The 18,085-nt window shown below is 43.2% G+C and overlaps 1 protein-coding gene across 2 annotated transcripts in view; it reads left to right on the forward strand.

Moving 5' to 3' along the window:
* The window catches only part of PAK5 (p21 (RAC1) activated kinase 5), a 183,728-nt gene that overhangs the window by 150,209 nt on the left and 15,434 nt on the right, over window positions 1-18,085 (forward strand). For both annotated transcript variants that reach the window (XM_007452032.1, XM_007452033.1), the window contains exons 4-6: window positions 2,200-2,691; window positions 3,901-4,034; window positions 8,786-8,912. In XM_007452032.1, coding sequence (XP_007452094.1) covers window positions 2,200-2,691; window positions 3,901-4,034; window positions 8,786-8,912 — 753 coding nt within the window. The remainder of the gene's footprint in view (window positions 1-2,199; window positions 2,692-3,900; window positions 4,035-8,785; window positions 8,913-18,085) is intronic.

Raw genomic sequence — 18,085 nt, forward strand, 5'->3', positions numbered from 1 at the left:
CAAGAACAAGATCATGGAACATGTGAAGTCTGCTGTGCTGATGATGTCACCAGTAATATCGAAGAAGTGTGGAAAAGTGACGGAGGAGATGGAGAAACTTCTCAGTGTGTGGATGCAGGATCACATCAGTGTCGAGTCCTGCTCAGCTTAATGCTGATGCAAGAGAAAGCCAAAAGCCTTTATGAAGACTTGAAGAAGAAACACAGTGAAGAGTCAGAGGGTGCATCTTTTAATGCCAGCCATGTCTGGTTTCATTGGTTCAAGGCTAGAGCCAACCTTCACAACGTAAAGGTAAGTGGCGAGGCAGCAAGTGCAGATATGGTAGCTGCCTGGGAATTTCCTAAAACACTTTGAGAAATTATTGATGAAGGAGCATATTTCCCCTAGCAGATTTTTAATGTGGATGAGACAGGACTGTACTGGAGAAGGACGCCAGACCAAAGTTACATCAATAAGAAAGAAAAGCTGATGCCAGGCTATAAAGCAGCAAAGGACTGGCTAACTCTGTTGTTTGGTGGCAATGCTTTCGACAATATGAAGCTGAAGCCTGTCTTATTTTATCATTCAGAGAACCCAAGAGCCCTTAAAAACATAGCCCAGGGCTCCCTTCCTGTTGTGTGGAAGAGTAACCCCAAATCCTGGGTTACACACGCCATTTTCCAGGACTGATTTTTCCACCACTTTATCCCAGAGGTAGAGAAATCTTGCTTGGAGCAAGATGTCCCATTCAACATTCTTTTGCTTCTCAACAGTGCTCCAGGCCGCCCCCCATTCATGGACGACTTTCATCCCAACATCAAAGTAGTGCATCTGCCACCAAATTCTATGTCACTCATCCAACCCATGGGCCAGGGAGTTATTGTGATTTTCAAGAAATATGTACGTCACACTTTTTGTCAAGCAGCTAAGGTGAGTGATGAATCAGGAACAACCTTGCAACAATTTTGGAAGGACTTTAACATCTACAAGGCCATAAAAAACATTAACTTTGCTTGGCGTGAGGTTACAGCCGTCACCATGAATGGGGTTTGGAAGAGCCTTTGCCCACAGTTTGTTCACGATTTTCATGGATTTGAGAATGTGGATAAGGAGTCCAAAGAGGTCGTCAGCAACTTAGTGACCCTCAGCGAGAAGCTGGAGCTAGATCTGCAAGACGACAACTTCATTGAACTTCTTGCTGTGCAACATGAGGGGCTTACTAATGAAGACCTGATGGAATTGGAGGCCCAGAGAAAGGACAAAGAGACAAAAGAGGAAGAAGTAACTGAAGAACCAAAGAGTTTCATGATGCAGGAAATGGTAAGGGGATTTTCTTTATCCGAGGAGGCACTGTTAGTTTTTGAGACACAGGACCCGAACATAGAATGGTATACGAAAGTTGCAGCAGCTGCTCAGAATGCAATCCAGTGCTGCCGCATCATCTAAGATGAGAAAAAAGAGCTACTACCCAGACATCACTGGATCGTTTTTATTTCAAGACGGTAGGTAGAATTGAATCCAGCAAGGAACCAGAATCCGTGTCATCCACATCAGGCGTGAGTGAAATTGCAGCTTGCCCTCCATCTCCTATTGCTGACGATCCTTCAGCTCTACCATCTCCCACCTCCTCTCCCTCCTCCAGTCAGTAACTCTTCTTGCCTGTTCACTTGATCAGCCCCTGTGTGCCAGCTGTTGTACTGTACTACTGTACATTTCAAGGTACTGTACTGTAAGATTAAAAATGTTTATTTTTTGTTTGTTTTTATGTATTATTTGTGTAAAAAGTATTATAAACCTATTACAGTACAGTACTATATAGCCGATTGTGTTAGTTGGGTATCTAGGCTAACTTTGTTGGACTTACAAACAAATTGGACTTATGAACACGATCTCGGAACGGAACTCATTCGTATGTAGGGGACTTACTGTATTGGCGTTTTCCCCTTCATAACTCCTGGGATCACCTCCTACTACTTGCATTCTAATCCAGGTCTCAGAGTCTACTTCTGGGGATTTTATTAGGGAAGGAGGAAGAAATAGGCAGGATGGGGAGGTCGGAGGGCAGATAAAGGGTGGAAGCGATGCATCCTGGGACCCCATGAGGTAAGCCTCACCCACGAGTGGGTTGTGCAGTGGTGCTCATCATTTGGACCAGCTGTGTGATGGCTATGGTATTCAGATGTAGCATGTGAATTTCTCCATCTGTGTCTGTCTTCCCAGGTGGATTATGATCGAGCACAGGTGGTCCTCAGCCCTCCACTGTCAGGGTCTGACACCTACCCCAGGGGCCCTGCCAAACTACCTCAAAGTCAAAGCAAAGCAGGCTATTCCTCAAGCAGCCACCAGTACCCATCTGGGTACCACACAGCCACCCTGTACCACCACCCATCCCTGCAGACCAGTTCGCAGTACATCTCCACAGCTTCTTATCTGAGCTCTCTCAGCATCTCATCTAGCACCTACCCTCCACCCAGCTGGGGCTCCTCCTCAGACCAGCAGCCCTCCAGGGTGTCCCACGAACAGTTCCGGGCAGCCCTGCAGCTGGTGGTCAGCCCAGGAGACCCCAGAGAATATTTGGACAACTTTATCAAAATCGGGGAAGGGTCAACCGGCATTGTGTGCATCGCCACTGAGAAACACACGGGGAAGCAAGTCGCCGTGAAGAAAATGGACCTCCGAAAGCAACAGAGACGAGAGCTGCTTTTTAATGAGGTAGATGGTGTGCACGGATCATCCTTTCTGTCCTATGTAACATTTCTTTCCCATTTCAGAAATAACACATATACATTTTAGGACATTAGAAAACACAGAAAATATAAATACAAAAATAGCATCCCTTTTTCTATGCCTGTATGGCTGCCTCTTTATGAAGTACTTCCTGTGGATCAGCCACTGTGCTAAGCATTGGTCTGGTTTGATTCTCATAATAGCCATAGACAGAAAAATGTTATCTCCATTTAGCAATAAGGAAACCTAGCATCAGATTATGTTACTAAACCGGGGTCAGACAATAGGTTCATACAGCTGTAACAATACAGTCAGCTGTGACTTTGGACCCTCTTCCGTGATGGCTTATGTGAAGGCTCCACCCAGCTCCAACTCCCATAGGTGTTATTTCTTTTCCATGCTCCAGACCTCACAGAGAGCATAGGGTGAGTGGGATTCAGTTTCTTCCCAGTCCACAGCTCCTGATTTCTGGAACTTATTTCCAAACCACAGTGCCAGAACAGACAGGGAAAATATAACTTAAACAACTGTATAATTTATTATTTAGCACTCATTCTGAAAATATCACCAGAAGCAGCCACAGGATGGCAATTTCTGGACACTCGGTCCAGCAAGCAGACACAAGTTGGCCTTTTAATGCCTAAGTCATAATGTTTTTACCTTCAAGACTTATCCTTTGTATTCAGCACAAACTCTTTCAGACTCAGCCTAGACCTCCCAAGAAGTTAGATTGGTGTCATGTGGCCCCAGCCCTAATAACTGTTTACTTCAGTCACTTCTGAGACTCACTTACCTTGAGTTGGTGACCCTTTTGCCCAATAGCAGAGTATGGAAAATGTGTTTTAAAAGTAACCTATGGGATATCTGATCACATCCCCCCAAACAGTCAACAAAACTCCCTCTTGTGAATGCAAACTCTGCCATGGTTCTGCCTGTTTTTACCCCGTATTCTCCCCCAACCCAGTGTCTTGTTGACCTGCCATTTTCTCTGAATTTGCTAACTTGATCCCCTCTATTCCTGCCAGCTGCTCTCAGTGCTGTCTCTTTGTCTGTAATAGACTTCTGAATACGCCGCCCCCCACACACAATCAGTAGTCCTCATCAGTTGAACTCACAGCCCAAATGTAGCCATGAGAAAACAAAAAGTCAAATTTCACGGTCCTAAGTCAAACGGTGTCTTTCCATTTTGCCCAGGTTGTGATAATGCGGGATTATCACCATGACAACGTGGTTGACATGTACAACAGCTACCTTGTCAATGATGAGCTCTGGGTTGTCATGGAATTTCTAGAAGGTGGTGCCTTGACAGACATCGTTACTCATACCAGGTAAGTTTCTTTACTATCCAGGCAAGTAGTTCAAGGTGCTTATTATTCTTTTCCAGGGTAAGGCCTCAGTAACTATATTTATGAACTCTTCATAAGTAGTTAAGCATTTTGAAGGTAGAAAAACGACTGCCCTTTTTCTCTGTATTCCCAGGTACCTATCACAATATCATGTATGTGTAGTTCATTCACTCAATTCACATTCTCACCTTGCCCTCCAGAAGTTTATTGGTACTCACTGATTTTAAATCAGCAAGCTGCTGAGAATGGAGTTTCGGTGACAAATAATAGAATTTCCCATCCGTACGTACATTTCTAAAACTGAGTTTCATTCTCCTAAGTTGCTATATCATTGCTCTGTGTTGATACCACCAAGGATACCTGGGGAAGGCAGGGGCAGGTGAAAGATCAGAATTTTATGTCAGGGCTTCCCTGGTGGCGCAGTGGTTGAGAGTCTGCCTGCCGATGTAGGGGACACGGGTTCGTGCCCCGGTGCGGGAAGATCCCACATGCCGCGGAGCGGCTAGGCCCGTGAGCCATGGCCGCTGAGCCTGCGCGTCTGGAGCCTGTGCTCCACAACGGGAGAGGCCACAACAGTGAGAGGCCCGCATACCAAAAAAAAAAAAAAAAAAAATTATGTCATAATAAAAAACTACATAAGAGAGAGAGAGATTCTTCAAATCTGTTTTTAAATCATCTTGCAAGTAACAATGGTTGCTTGCCACTGTTGCCTCAGCTACTTGCTTCTCTGATGTGTCAGTTGTGGTCATTTCATCAAGTATTTATTAATCACTTTTTATGTGCCAGGCTCTTTCCTAAGTGCTGGGGCTACAAAAGATACAAATGAATAAGGCTCAGATACACCCTTCCAAGGAAGTCTCAGATTAGAAATAAATACATTATAACACCTGTGCAGAATTAGAATTATATAAGTAGCATAGAAGAATACCTGAATATCTCTATAAGAGAGTCAAGAAGGATTTCCAATATACGGTGGTGTCCAGGATGGGTTTTGAGAGATGCATCAGAGTTTACTAAGAAGGCAAGTGGGAAGAAAAGAGCATTGAAGGCAAATGAAAGAGTATGTGCTAAGACAGTGCTTCTAAAATTTTAATATGCATACAGATTACCTGTAGATCTTATTAAAATGCAGATCCTGCTTCAATGGGGGGGAGGCATAATACTCTGCATTCTAAGGAACCCCCAGGCAATGTTAATGCTGTTAGTTCATGGACCACGCTGGAAAAGCAAGGTTCAAAGGAACAGACGTGTAAAAAAATCATGTTACATTTGGGAAACTTTAAGTTTGCTCTGCTGGTAAATAAAATACCAAAGATTTGAGAAGATTGTCATGAAGGAGCTACATTGGGTATTAGCTGATGTCACTGAAATGGCGTCCAAATCATAAGTGAATCCAGTTGAGCGACAATAGGTGGAAAGCAAGGTAGCAAGAAAGTGTTCAGAAACCTGTAAGGGATCGAAGGTGCTGCTTTTTCTCCGCTAAAATGAGGCAGTGTTTCAATCATGACTCCCTATGGCTCTGAGTCTGCGGTAGACCATCTAAAAACAAAAGGACATGAGGGAAGACACCAAATGTTTATCACCAACATTTCAGCTGGCAGATTCCTATTGGTATAGCCATACAACCACCATATCTATCTATCTATCTATCTATCTATCTATCTATCTATCTATCTATTTAATCATCTTAAATTGTAGCAACAAGTATACTGAAGAGACCTACGAATAAGACAAATGTGACTTACATATAAAGCAATTAATAAAAATATGTCCAAGGGAGGGGCTTTTTTCTTGCCTCAGAGAGCATCAGAAAACTACAGCTCTCACTTTGTCAAGTTCTTATTTTGTATCCGTGGGATTCACTGAAGAGCCAGCCTCTCTAGAATCCATTGTGTTTTCTAATTCTCCCCATCTAGTTTTGTTGATGGATTTCCCCTTGAAGGCAGAGTAGCTCCAGAGAGCAAGAAGCAATTGTATGTCAAGGAATATCAGGGATATTTAGAATTTGAAATCCTTAAGCTGGTAGTTCAGAGAGTTTCCTATAGTAGATAGTCAATAAGTACTTCATTGAATGATTGGTTGATAAAACATTTAACTGCTTGCCACTCAAAGTGTGGTCTGGGGACCAGCAGCATCAACATCCCCTAAGAGCTTGTTAGAAATACAGCATCTCAGGCTCTACCCAGATGGACTAAAAGAATCCATGATCTAGCCAGATGCTCAGGAGTTTCTTTTTTGTTAATTTATTTATTTTATTTATTTATTTTTTGCTGTGTTGAGTTTTTGTTGCTGCGCATGGGCTTTCTCTAGTTGTGGTGAGCGGGGGCTACTCTTTGTTGCGGTGCCCATGCTTCTCATTGTGGTGGCTTCCCTTGTTGCAGAGCATGGGCTCTAAGCACACGGGCTTCAGTAGTTGTGGCGGGTAGCCTCAGTAGTTGTGGCACATGGGCTCTAGAGCACAGGCTCAGTAGTTGTGGTGCATGGGCTCAGTTGCTCCACGGCATGTGGGATCTTCCCGGACCAGGGAGCGAACGTGTGTCCCCTGCATTGGCAGGTGGATTCTTAACCACTGCACTACCAGGGAAGTCCCCTCAGAAGTTTCTTACACATACTAAAGTTTTAGCCCTATCTAGCATCTTGTTAAATCATATCCTACTTATTTCAAGGAAACAGTTCTAGAAGGGAAAGGAAAGTACCAAGCTCTGTCAGGTTCTTACATTAACTCATGTAACCTTCACACATCTCTGTAAGGTAGGTGTTGATGTGCCTGTCTGTTAGAGGATGAAGCTATGACTCATAGAGGTGAAAAGTATCTTTCTCAAGATCACGTATTTAATAATTGGCAGAGTCAGGATTTGAATTTGGAGTTGACTCCAAAACTGAGGTGTTTTTATCCCCACCTGATTTCCTCCCTGCTGAAGTAGGAAAGCACCAGGCTTTCTACATTGGGCCATGTCCATTTCAAAGTCATTGAATTAAGGGTCAGTAGCATTTGTTATGAATTCCAGGGGATCTTTCAGTTTGTGATTGGGGGCTCAGAGTCAATTAATTTTTCTTACCTTTGACCTGTGAAAAATCTTTATGCCTGCTCCAAATAACTCAAATCTCATTGAATCCAAGAAAAATGTATTTTATTTTAATAATTTTATTAAAGATGATAATTCTTGGTCCTGAATTAATTTTAAGATGTAGTTGAACTTGTCCCTGTGGCTGATGCTCTAAACCTCTCAGGAGTGTGCTTTGGGCAGATGTGAAAATTGTCACCTGAAAACAATCCAGCATAGTGACCAGCCCACTTACCACAAAACCAAGAACACAGAAGTTGTAGGTTTCCACTCTGTTTCAGACACCTGCCTTCCTATGAGGCCAATTCATTGCCGTGGTAGGAATCCTCTTCAAAGAGAAGGGCATGTTTCTTCATACTCATCCACTTTGTACCTTTGACATTCTCCTGATTGGTTATCTCCTTGGATTTTATTTTGAACCCTAGTTTTACTCAGCTGGGGTTTGTTGGCATCAACAAGACTGAAATGCAGATTCAAGGCCATCTATTTACTTGTCCTGCTGAGCTATAAGTTACCTGGGATTATTTCCCAAGTCAATTCTTAAATTTGGGCTCTGGTCAGTTGCGAAGTGTGTCTCCAGATAGCCTCCTCTGTTTGCCTGATAGTTTGTTTTAGGAGGTCTTTCACATTTGCTACCTAATTTGGGCCTCTCAATATCTCCATGAGAGGGAGGAAGTTTTATGCCTAGATGAGTTAGGCAGATGCCTAAATGGGTCATTTTGAGGGCACTGAGGGACTCCATTCTCCACATCATTCTTCCCACCTGGGTTCTTCAGTGGCTGAAAATCCATTCTTTTGAGTTACAATTGCTGCATGATACAGTGGGGAAAGTGGAAAAGCATGGGTTTTGAACTCATAAAAGGTGGGGTTTGAATCATGATCTGGTTACTTTCTGAGCTATATAACCTTGGGCAGGTCACCTGACCTCAGTCTCCTCTGAAACCAGAAATACCTTCTTCGGAGGGTGCAGCCATGAAATGGGGGAGCATATCCAGTGTTGTGCTTGCCTTTCTCATTCCCATGGTCTATTTATTAGCATATCACGCATTCACGCTTGGTTATTAGTAACTAACTAGGCCCAATTTCCGTCTTGACAGAGGGACCTGGAGTAACAGAAGCTTCCAGCTCCTGGAGGAGGGAGAGGAAGGGCTGGTGAGAGGCAGGGCAAGTCCCAGAGGGGGATCTTAGAGATCTAAAGACCACTTTGCCTGAGTCCAACCTTGAAGAGAACCATGGCCTTGCCCATTTCCAAGATGAGGAAAAAGAGACCCGAGGAAGTTAAAGGACCTCCTCAAGGTCATCTAGCAGCCACTCCTGGAACTTTGGCGTCATTCAGTGTGCCCTCTCTGTAGGACCCTGGAGGTTTGTCAGTACCTGGGGAATTACCTATAAGAGTCCAAGGAAGTGCATTTGCACTGATGACCCAAAAGCCAGCCAATGGGGGTCTCTTTACTTTAGCTTATACTGAGCCCCTATCATCCTCAATGCCAGGCCTTAGGTTCTGGGAATCAGGTCCCAAAGACTTCCTCTTCCTTCCCCATAGATTTTCGAGACATGGGCTGGGGAGCATGGACTGGTTCACTAGAACACAAGGGAGCCACCTCTCTTTATCATTTCAAAGATGGTCTTAAGCCTGACCTTTCTCCTTCAATGTGATTTCCTTTCTAGAATGAATGAAGAACAAATAGCTACTGTTTGTCTGTCGGTTCTAAGGGCTCTTTCCTACCTGCACAACCAAGGAGTGATTCACAGGGACATAAAGAGTGACTCCATCCTGCTGACAAGTGATGGCCGGGTAAGATTTTCATGTTGGGTCCCTCCCCGGTTTACCTTGTCATTTCACCTGTCACAGGTACTATATTCCTAAGAACACTTTCTCATAATTCTAATTTTCCTTAGTCGCAAGTCACCCACTCCCATTCCCAGGAGGCTTTTGAAAAAGAAATTACCATCCTCTGTGTCATCCTGTTATTCAGAACTATCTGTGAGCTGAATTTGATGGATAATTTTCTGCCTTAACAGTAAGTGCAGGAAGTAATAGAAACTATAGAAATTTCTTTTATTTTTCTGCCACATTCTTATTTTCATTGGTGGAGAGAAAATGACTTTTCTAGGACTGTGTCCACCCTGTTCGTGTGACTACGTATGTCTGCAGTATCTCTCAGAGTCGTTGTAGGAAACAGATGACAAATTCCAGTGTTTTGAGGAGAGTTTAATAAAGGTGTGGGCAGATGAGATGTAGAAAAGCCAAAAGGAACTGGTCATGAGGACCAGCATAGGTCTCTAGAATGGAACACCACTCTTATTACCCCATGACTGAAGAGGTGAGGTTCAGAACTAGTTACTGGAATCTTGAAATAGAGATTGTTGTGTGAAGAGGGCTGCCTGGCAGGAGCTCTGATCTTCGGTGGAAACCAGACCATAGTGAACCTGCTGGATGGGAGCTGGGCCAATAAGTACCCGAACCTCACTCTACTCCTTCCTTCCAGTCTCCTACTGGTGCTCCCCATTGACTGAGTCCAATCAGAAGCCATCAATGGTCAACACAGGTTGGCCTCCCAGGGCTCAGGGCTCCCAGATCTGAAAGGACAAACAGAAGATATCCATCACACTAGTGTATCCCCAGGCCCAGATATCTGCATTTCCCATCATTGCAGCCTGCTCAGGGGTTTCACTTGAAACTCATCAGCCACACCAGATAGAATACAACAGCCAAGGAAGGCATGAGTTGACATTCCCAGGAAGGCTTAGTTAGATGAAAGAGTTTTGAAGCATAGATTTTTTTTTTTTCCCTATTTAGACCCTTTTAATCTTCCTGAAACTCCCAGCAGATGTAATAGCCTTGTGATGAATGGAGCCAGCTGTCCCTTTAATGCACCTGTCTTTTACCACCCAGCATCCTCGGTCACATGGAAAACGTTCACGTCACATCAGAATCTGCCCAGGAATGATCAGAGGGCAGCCAGAAGAAACTACCCAAGAACTTTGGCTTTTCTTCTTTTATTTTAAAAAGATTGTCAATTTTATTGTGGAAAATTCAGAAAATTTAGAAAAGTATAAAGAATAAAATAAAAATCACCCATGGGGCTTCCCTGGTGGCGCAGTGGTTGAGAGTTTGCCTGGTAATGCAGGGGACACGGGTTCGAGCCCTGGTCTGGGAGGATCCCACATGCCGCGGAGCAACTAGGCCCATGAGCCACAACTACTGAGCATGCGCGTCTGGAGCCTGTGCTCCGCGACAGGAGAGGTCGCGATAGTGAGAGGCCCGCGCACCGCGATGAAGAGTGGCCCCCGCTTACCACAACTAGAGAAAGCCCTCGCACAGAAATGAAGACCCAACACAGGCAAAAATAAGTAAATAAGTAAATAAATAAATAAATAAGCCAAGCATTTGAAGCCCTTAAAAAAAATCACCCATAATCCCATTTCATATATATATATATATATATATATATATATATATATATATATATATATATATATGAACATACACACACATACACACATAATTTACCAACTTAGTATTATGTTCAATGGGCAGTTTTAAGTCCTGCTTTCTGCATTATTCTGGCTGAATTTTTTTTAAGAGCGTACAGGAGTATGTATCAGTTTTTGCTACACAACAAACCACTCAATACTTAGTGGCTTAAACCCAGAACCATTTATTTGCTCACAATTCTGTGAGTCGGCTTTTGCACTGACCTCAGCTGGGACAGCTTACCTCTGCTCCATGTGACATCAGCTGAGCTCACTCTTGCATTTGCGGTCAGTTTGGGGTCGACAGCCTCACTAATTAGCCTGGTGGTTGGCTGGATCTCAGCAGTGCTAGTGGAGGTAACTGGGCCTAGATGCAAGGGGTGGGGAAATAACACCATAAACACCACTGCCTCTTGATGGGAGAAGATGCAAAGTTGCATCCAAAGGCATATGGATACAGAGAGGGGAAGACCATGTGGCCATTTTGCAGCATCTCCCATAGCGCAGGGGAGCTATAGGAAAAGGGCTAGAACTCTCTCCTGGCCTGACTCAGAAAAGCACCAGGGCAAGGTCCCATGGCCTCAGAACACAGTTTGCAGTGCACTGAACTGGTCCACAAATTGGCTCTGGGGACTGGAGCTTACAGGAAAAAAAAATCAGGACAGTTTCTGCCAGGCTTTCTGTCGGATGTCAAAATCAGACATGAGACAAAGACAGTTCATTATTTAATTAGCTTGCTTAAAGATCTCCCCTCCCCACAATATATAAAAGGCTAGATCATTCAGTGTCACCCTTGAGGGCAGAATCTCCATTTCAAACATTTCTTTAGTTTCCACGCACCCAGCAGAGCTCACAGGGACTGGCACATCCTCAGTGCTTTTTCAGTCTGAACGGTTTGTTCACTCACTCATTCAATAAATATGAGCTAAACGTCATTCTGTGCCAGGGCAGTGCTAGGTCCTAGGGATGAATAAAGCAAAATCACTAATTTCATTCAGTTTATTTGGAGAATGGGGGTGTGATAATAAACAAATAGGTAAACATACAAATAAAATCACCACCAGATTGCAGGGTGATATATTCTAAGTTTTCTATGATTAATTAACTTAAGTAGAGTAAAGAAGGTGGAGGGTGGAAACTAGAGGGTCTGTAGAGGCCGGTCAGAGAAGGCCCCTCCACAGTGGGGTGGTGACAGCAGAGACACGTGAGGGGCGGGGCCTGTGGCCTTTCGGGATGAGAGTGTTCCAGGAAGAAGGAACACAGCATGTGGAGTAGAGCCTGACTCTCGGCCGTGTTGGCCAGGGTGAGCTCATCCAGATTTAAGAACAAGGTGCCATATCGACTCCAGTTTCTATAGAGAAAGGAAACTTTCTTACTTAAAAAAGAGAACAGAGATGGAGTGTGACTACTCCAAGAAAAGGCTGAGAGTACAATTTATACTAATCTATTGGAGCTTTTATAGCGTTCTGTAGTACAGAAGACATATTCATTTATTATCATAACAAATCACCTTAGGTCTTAAGTCAAAAGTTATTTTCACATTCTCACATGACTCTGAGAGTTGGCTGGGCTCAGCCAGCCAGTGCTCCTCTGACTTGTTAGATGGTGCATCTAGAAATCTTCCTCAGGCAAATGTCAGGAACGTAGTGCTGACTGTTGGCTGGATGCTGAGCTGGAACTTTCCACCAGAACACCTACCATGTGGCCTTTCCATGTGGCCTTCCTTACAGCATGGAGGCTGGATTCCATGAGTGAGTGTCTCAAGAAAACAGGGTAGAAGTATGGCATTTTTATGACCTCAAAGTCACATAGTGTCACTTTTACCATGATCACAGCCCTTCCAGATTCAGCGGGAAGGAACATGAAACTCTCCTGACTGGGAGGAGAATTGAATCATATGTCAAGAAGATCTCAGGGGCTGGACAGTATTGTTGTTGGCATTTTTGGAAATATTGTCTGTCGCACAAGGTGTGCTGTTGGGAGATGTTCAACACCATCAGCCCTTAGAGAAATGCAAATTGAAACTATGAGATATCGTTACACACCTATAAGAATGGCTAAAATGAAAAATAGTAATAACACCACTAATTCATACAATGCTGGTGCGAATGTAAAATGTAGAGCCACTCTTGAAAAATGGTTAGGCCGTTCCTTTCAAAACTGAAAATGGACTTACCATGTGACAAGCATTCTCACTCTTAGGCATGTATTCCAGAGAAATGGAAACTTATTTCCACACATAAACTTGGCACACAAATGTTTATGGCAGTTTTATTCATCATAGCCCCAAACTAGAAAATACCTAAATGTCCTCCAGAGGGTAAATGATTAAATAAACTATGGTGTATATATACCAGGGAATAGTACCCAGACAAAAAAAAAAAAAAAAAATAAATGAGCAGGGTCCCCGATTCTGCATCTCCCTGGAGGCCCCTATCCTTAGCCACACCGGGCCACCCATGTCTCAGTCGAGGCCAAAGGCACACACCTACCACCCTGCAAACCCACCTTAGCAGTTCTCCTTTGGGAAGCTGGGGACACATGCAAGAACTTGGATGAACCTCAAGGAAATTATGCTGAGTGAAAAAAAAGTCAACCTCAAAAGGATACACTGCATAATTCCATTTATGTAACATTTGTGAAATAATGTAATTATAGAGATGTACAGCATATTTATGGTTGCCAGGGGTTAGGGATTGGAATTGTGTGGCTATAAAGGGGTAGCACCATCACCTTATGGTGATGGTACAGTCACGTATCTTTATTTGTGACAGTGGTTGTGCAAGACTACAATGTGATAAAATTGTAGAGTACACACACATATACACACATACACACTACATACACAAATGAGTTCATGTATAACTTATGAAATCTGAGTGAGCTCTATGGACTGTACCAACATCAATTTCTTGGTGTTGATATTGAGCTACAGTGCATAAGATGCTAATGTATCGTGAGGACTGGGTGCACATTTCTTTGTAACCTCCTATGAGCCTATATATAGTATTTCAAAATAAAATATATATTTTTTAAAACAGTGAATTGCTCAGGTTTAAAAGGATAAGTCCTTTCTGGCCTCTTCAAAGACTACAGAGGAAATTTTTTGTTATCAACTGAAAAGAAATCGTTCACTCTTTGTCCATGATAGAAATAATATCTGGTGAGTCACTAATTTGTATTAAGCAGAGGTGTTTAAGGAGTGGTGTTTGGGGTTTGAAAGGGAAAATAAATAACATGTCATAGAGTGGTTGCAAGAATTACATGAAGTAATTAGTATAAAACCATAAGAGGTAAACCAGGTACAGGGTAGATGCTCAGAGTGAAGGCAATCCCCCTGCCCTTGCAATTAAGGGTTGAGTGAATTCCTCCACGATTTTTCCTTGGCCTGGGGCTTGCATTTAAGAGCTGATACTTAGGGGCCACTAGGCCACTTTTATCAAATTCACTGGCTGAAATGGAATTCAAACCCATGACCTCTTAAGCCCAATGCATCTATTAAAAAGAGGCATTTGCAAGTAATCTTTATGGTTTTTCTTTTTACTGTAAATTGGTTGCCACACTTTAAGAATTAGGAGATTTCACATAAAATTTCAGATTCCTGTCTCCCTTGAAAAAAATCAAAGTGTCTGGCAACACTGTGCCTGACTTCACACATGGCAGTAATGGAGGTGGTGTGATGAGGGTGAATAGCACTACAGTGCAAATGTTGCTGGTGCCCCACCCTTATCTTCCCATTTCAGTGCTTGCTAACTCCACCTCCAAATGCCACCACCTGCAACTCTTTGCCTGGGGACTTCTCTGGCTACTGTATTCTGCTCTTCCAGCACAAAGCAGCCTAGAAATTCCAGGAAATTAACATTCGTGCTTCCCACGAGGAGCCCTGAAAAAGTGATGGGAGTTGGTATATAAATACCCCAGCTCTCTTGCCCTTGGATGGAATAGCTCTGAGGCACATGTTCTAGTCTCCCAGATGTCCTCAGCAGGATTAAGCTCTAGTTCCCGGTGGTAACTTCCTTGCTGATTAACCCTTGACTGACTGCCTTCCCTTCCCTGTTATACTTCCCCATTTCATTGCTAGTGTTTCCTGTATCTCCCCAATAAATGACTTACACTGAATCCTTGTCTCAGCATTTTCTTCTGGGAGAGGGAGGCCCAAACTAACATAGCACCCAGAAATAATAAATATGTTTGTGCCCTTTCCCCCACGGGATTTGAAGGGAGGGTTAAAGGACAAATAAGGGGCCATAGATGGGCAGCCAGAGCCTATGAGTGTTCCACACCTTCTCTACTGGGCCCCTGACAATCAGCTGGAAGTTAGTGTCTCCTTACCAGGGGCGTGTGTCCCTAGTTTTCCATTGTCTCCACTGGCTCATTTAATTCATTGGTATTATTGGGTTGGCCAAAATGTTTATTCGGGTTTTTCCATTAGATGTTATGGGAAAACCTGAGCAGAATTTTGGCCAACCCAATATTTTCCTGGCTCCTTTAGCCATTTGAATTTTGTTGTCTCTCAAATTGCTAGAATTTTACAATTAGAAGAAAATCTGAAGATTATCTCCCAGAAGCTCTTCTTAAATAGAGACTTGGGCATATCAAATAGCTTGCTTAAATTCATTCCTTTCCAGTAGTCTCTGAGATACACCCAAACACTCCCTCCACAGAAGTTATTTTCTAATGCAGGGAACACAGCATGAAAAATCAGGAGACCCCAGGGTTGAGTTCACTGCTAAAACTGTCACATAGTCTTGGGCAAGTTCCTACCACTCTCTGTGCTGTGCCAAGTGGCAGAGGGGCTGGCTGAGGCCTCTAAGCCATTCCAGCTCAGCCGCTATGATGCCTTCTCTCTCCTCTCGGGTTTGGCTGCTGAAGAAGTGGGTCTTCAGCTGGAGGCACCATCATCAGTCTGACCCCTTCTATTACCTCAGTTCCTTTGTCCCTGGGTCATTGCTCTTCTTAAAACAAGTTCTCAGATTTTAGTGAGCATCACAACCCCTGGAGACCTTGGCAAAAAACAGATTCCTGGGCCCTTCTCTCAGAGATTCTGATTCAGTCAGGCTGGATGTAACTCTGAGCAATTTCCAGCAGATGATACACATTTGAGTACCATTGCCATGTAGGAAGAACCCAGGAACCAGGCACAAAAGCAGCCATCTTTCTGCCTTAGCAAAAACCTGGAGCAGATGCAAGAATTCTTTAGAGCATATGCAATTTAAAAAACGAGGGTTTTATGTTTTATTTTAAACTTGTAGCTATCTTGTGGGTAGATTCTCTTTTGCTCCTCCTCTTGCAAATTTTTGTGGGACCCCTTACTCCTAGCTGGGATGCATTGAGATGGGTAAGATCTCAGGTTTAAGTAGCAGCTTTATCTGACCTCTGAGCTCTAGTTCCTTGTCTGGCCCCTGTGGAACCAGCTACATCTCCTCTTAGGGGGCAGGCAACATGCTTGCTTCAGTTCTCTTAGCCGAACTGCATTAGTGAGACAAAGGTGGTTTCCTAAGTACCCACGTTGTACAATCCTATCTAAAATAAGGCTCAGCTTAAAGTCTATGTGATTTGCTTTGGGGTGTGTGTGTGTGTGTGTGTGTGTGTGTGTGTGTGTGTGATTTGCTTTTAATAATTGCCTACAATGCTTTATTATACTCATTACCTGAGTTCTTATTATCTACTTGCAGATTTATTTGGACGGATGTTGTGTGCAATTATGTCCTTTTAGAAAATTGTCTCTTTTATGTACTTGGATGAGTAAAAAAATCATGCAAAAGCACTTATACTCCTACAACAGAAGAACAGGCCTGCCTTCCAAGTGTTGAGTTTCAATTTCTCATCTTATATTTTGTTAGGGAGATAATTATTAGTCTGTCAGGTTTGGTATCTTTCTTCTAATGTCTGGAAAAAGAAAGCCACACTAGAAATATTGAAATTAAAACTGCCAATACCAAAATGCTGATACATTCACCTCCTGAATCATTCAGGTTTCTTCATTTTACAAGTAAACAAAATATATTGGCAAAATTGTTCCTCCTTTACTATCTGTGTCATAGTGTTGCAAACTTACTCAGGCTTGAACTTTGGAAATAACCACACACACACACACACACACACACACACACACACACACACATATAACCTCGACTTCTTCACAAAGCCCCACTGACTAGAATTTTTTTTAAACTCTATTTTAATTCAGTCTATTAAATTTAGTCTGCTTAAATAATTTAAACATTGTCTATCAGAGTTCAGTCACATTATTGTAAGGTTAAACTGATACCTTTAAACCGTCAGTCTTTCAGGTTTGGCCGCCACCTGCTCCTTCTTTCCACCTCCCACACCCATCTTCCTCAGGATGGAGACAAATGTGGGTTATGGGACCTCCGGGTGAAGGAGATACGATCCATCTTCTTGTTCCTTGCTGGTCCCTGCCTTGGTGTGACAGCCTCTTCTTCTACCTGGACTCGTGACCAGTGAGCATTAGCTGGTCCCATCAGCTGCTGGTCTTTTCAGGAAGAGGCTTCTCTGCAGTATTTTACTCCAGCCTCTTTCCTCAAGTCTTGAAAGCTATCCTTGAGACTGTCTCTCATGTCAACCATAGGCTTGTGCCTGTCACTTCTCTGTTCCTTCACTGAGATCTGGAGGAGTTTTGGGAGCCCTGCATACCACACAAAGGCCATGGAAACCAGTAGCATTGCCTCAAGTTCATTTCCACCCACTCTGTTGTGCCATCTCTCCATGGAGGCCATGTTGGGCATAGCCAAAGCTGATGTGGAGCTGGTATTCACCAGTGTATCTATACCCATTGTTAAAATGTTGCAATATTCTCATGCTTGTTGGTTAATAGCCACTGTTTCCAGTCATTGGAGTATTATCCCCCATGACCCCAGCCCTTTACCAGGACACCCCTTGCCTCATTAAGGATGGTAATGCCCACAGGATAACTCCAGAACAAAGCTCAACTTTATGTCTAGATTCTGACTAGTCTAGATGAATCTGCTTATTAAATATTTTTAATATTACCTCTGAACACAGATGCATGTGGCTCCTCTCCCTTGTTTGTGTGGGGATGTATGCTACTCAGATATTTCTGAAGCACACCACCATCTGCTCAGGGTGGTACGAAATGTTGTATAATAAAGAGTTGGGGCCTGATATAAGTTGCTTCTCTTTGTCCTATTCTGCAAATAATCCTTGGCTAAAAGTGATGGACTGTAGGGCTTTCACTTCTCAGAATTGTAGACGCCTTTTACAATAGGGCAGCAAGGATTATGGACCAGCTACCATGGCCATAGGGCACTCTTCTTTCTTTTTTAATGGATTATTCTTTTTTTTTTTTAACATCTTTATTGGGGTACAATTGTTTTACAATGGTGTGTTAGTTTCTGCTTTATAACAGAGTGAATCAGTTATACATATACATATGTTCCCATATCTCCTCCCTCTTTGTCTCCCTCCCTCCCACCCTCCCTATCCCACCCCTCCAGACAGCCACAGAGA

The sequence above is a fragment of the Lipotes vexillifer genome, unplaced genomic scaffold (genome assembly GCF_000442215.2).
Source record: "Lipotes vexillifer unplaced genomic scaffold, Lipotes_vexillifer_v1.1 scaffold257, whole genome shotgun sequence".
In the NCBI taxonomy this organism is placed as follows: Eukaryota; Metazoa; Chordata; class Mammalia; order Artiodactyla; family Lipotidae; genus Lipotes; species Lipotes vexillifer.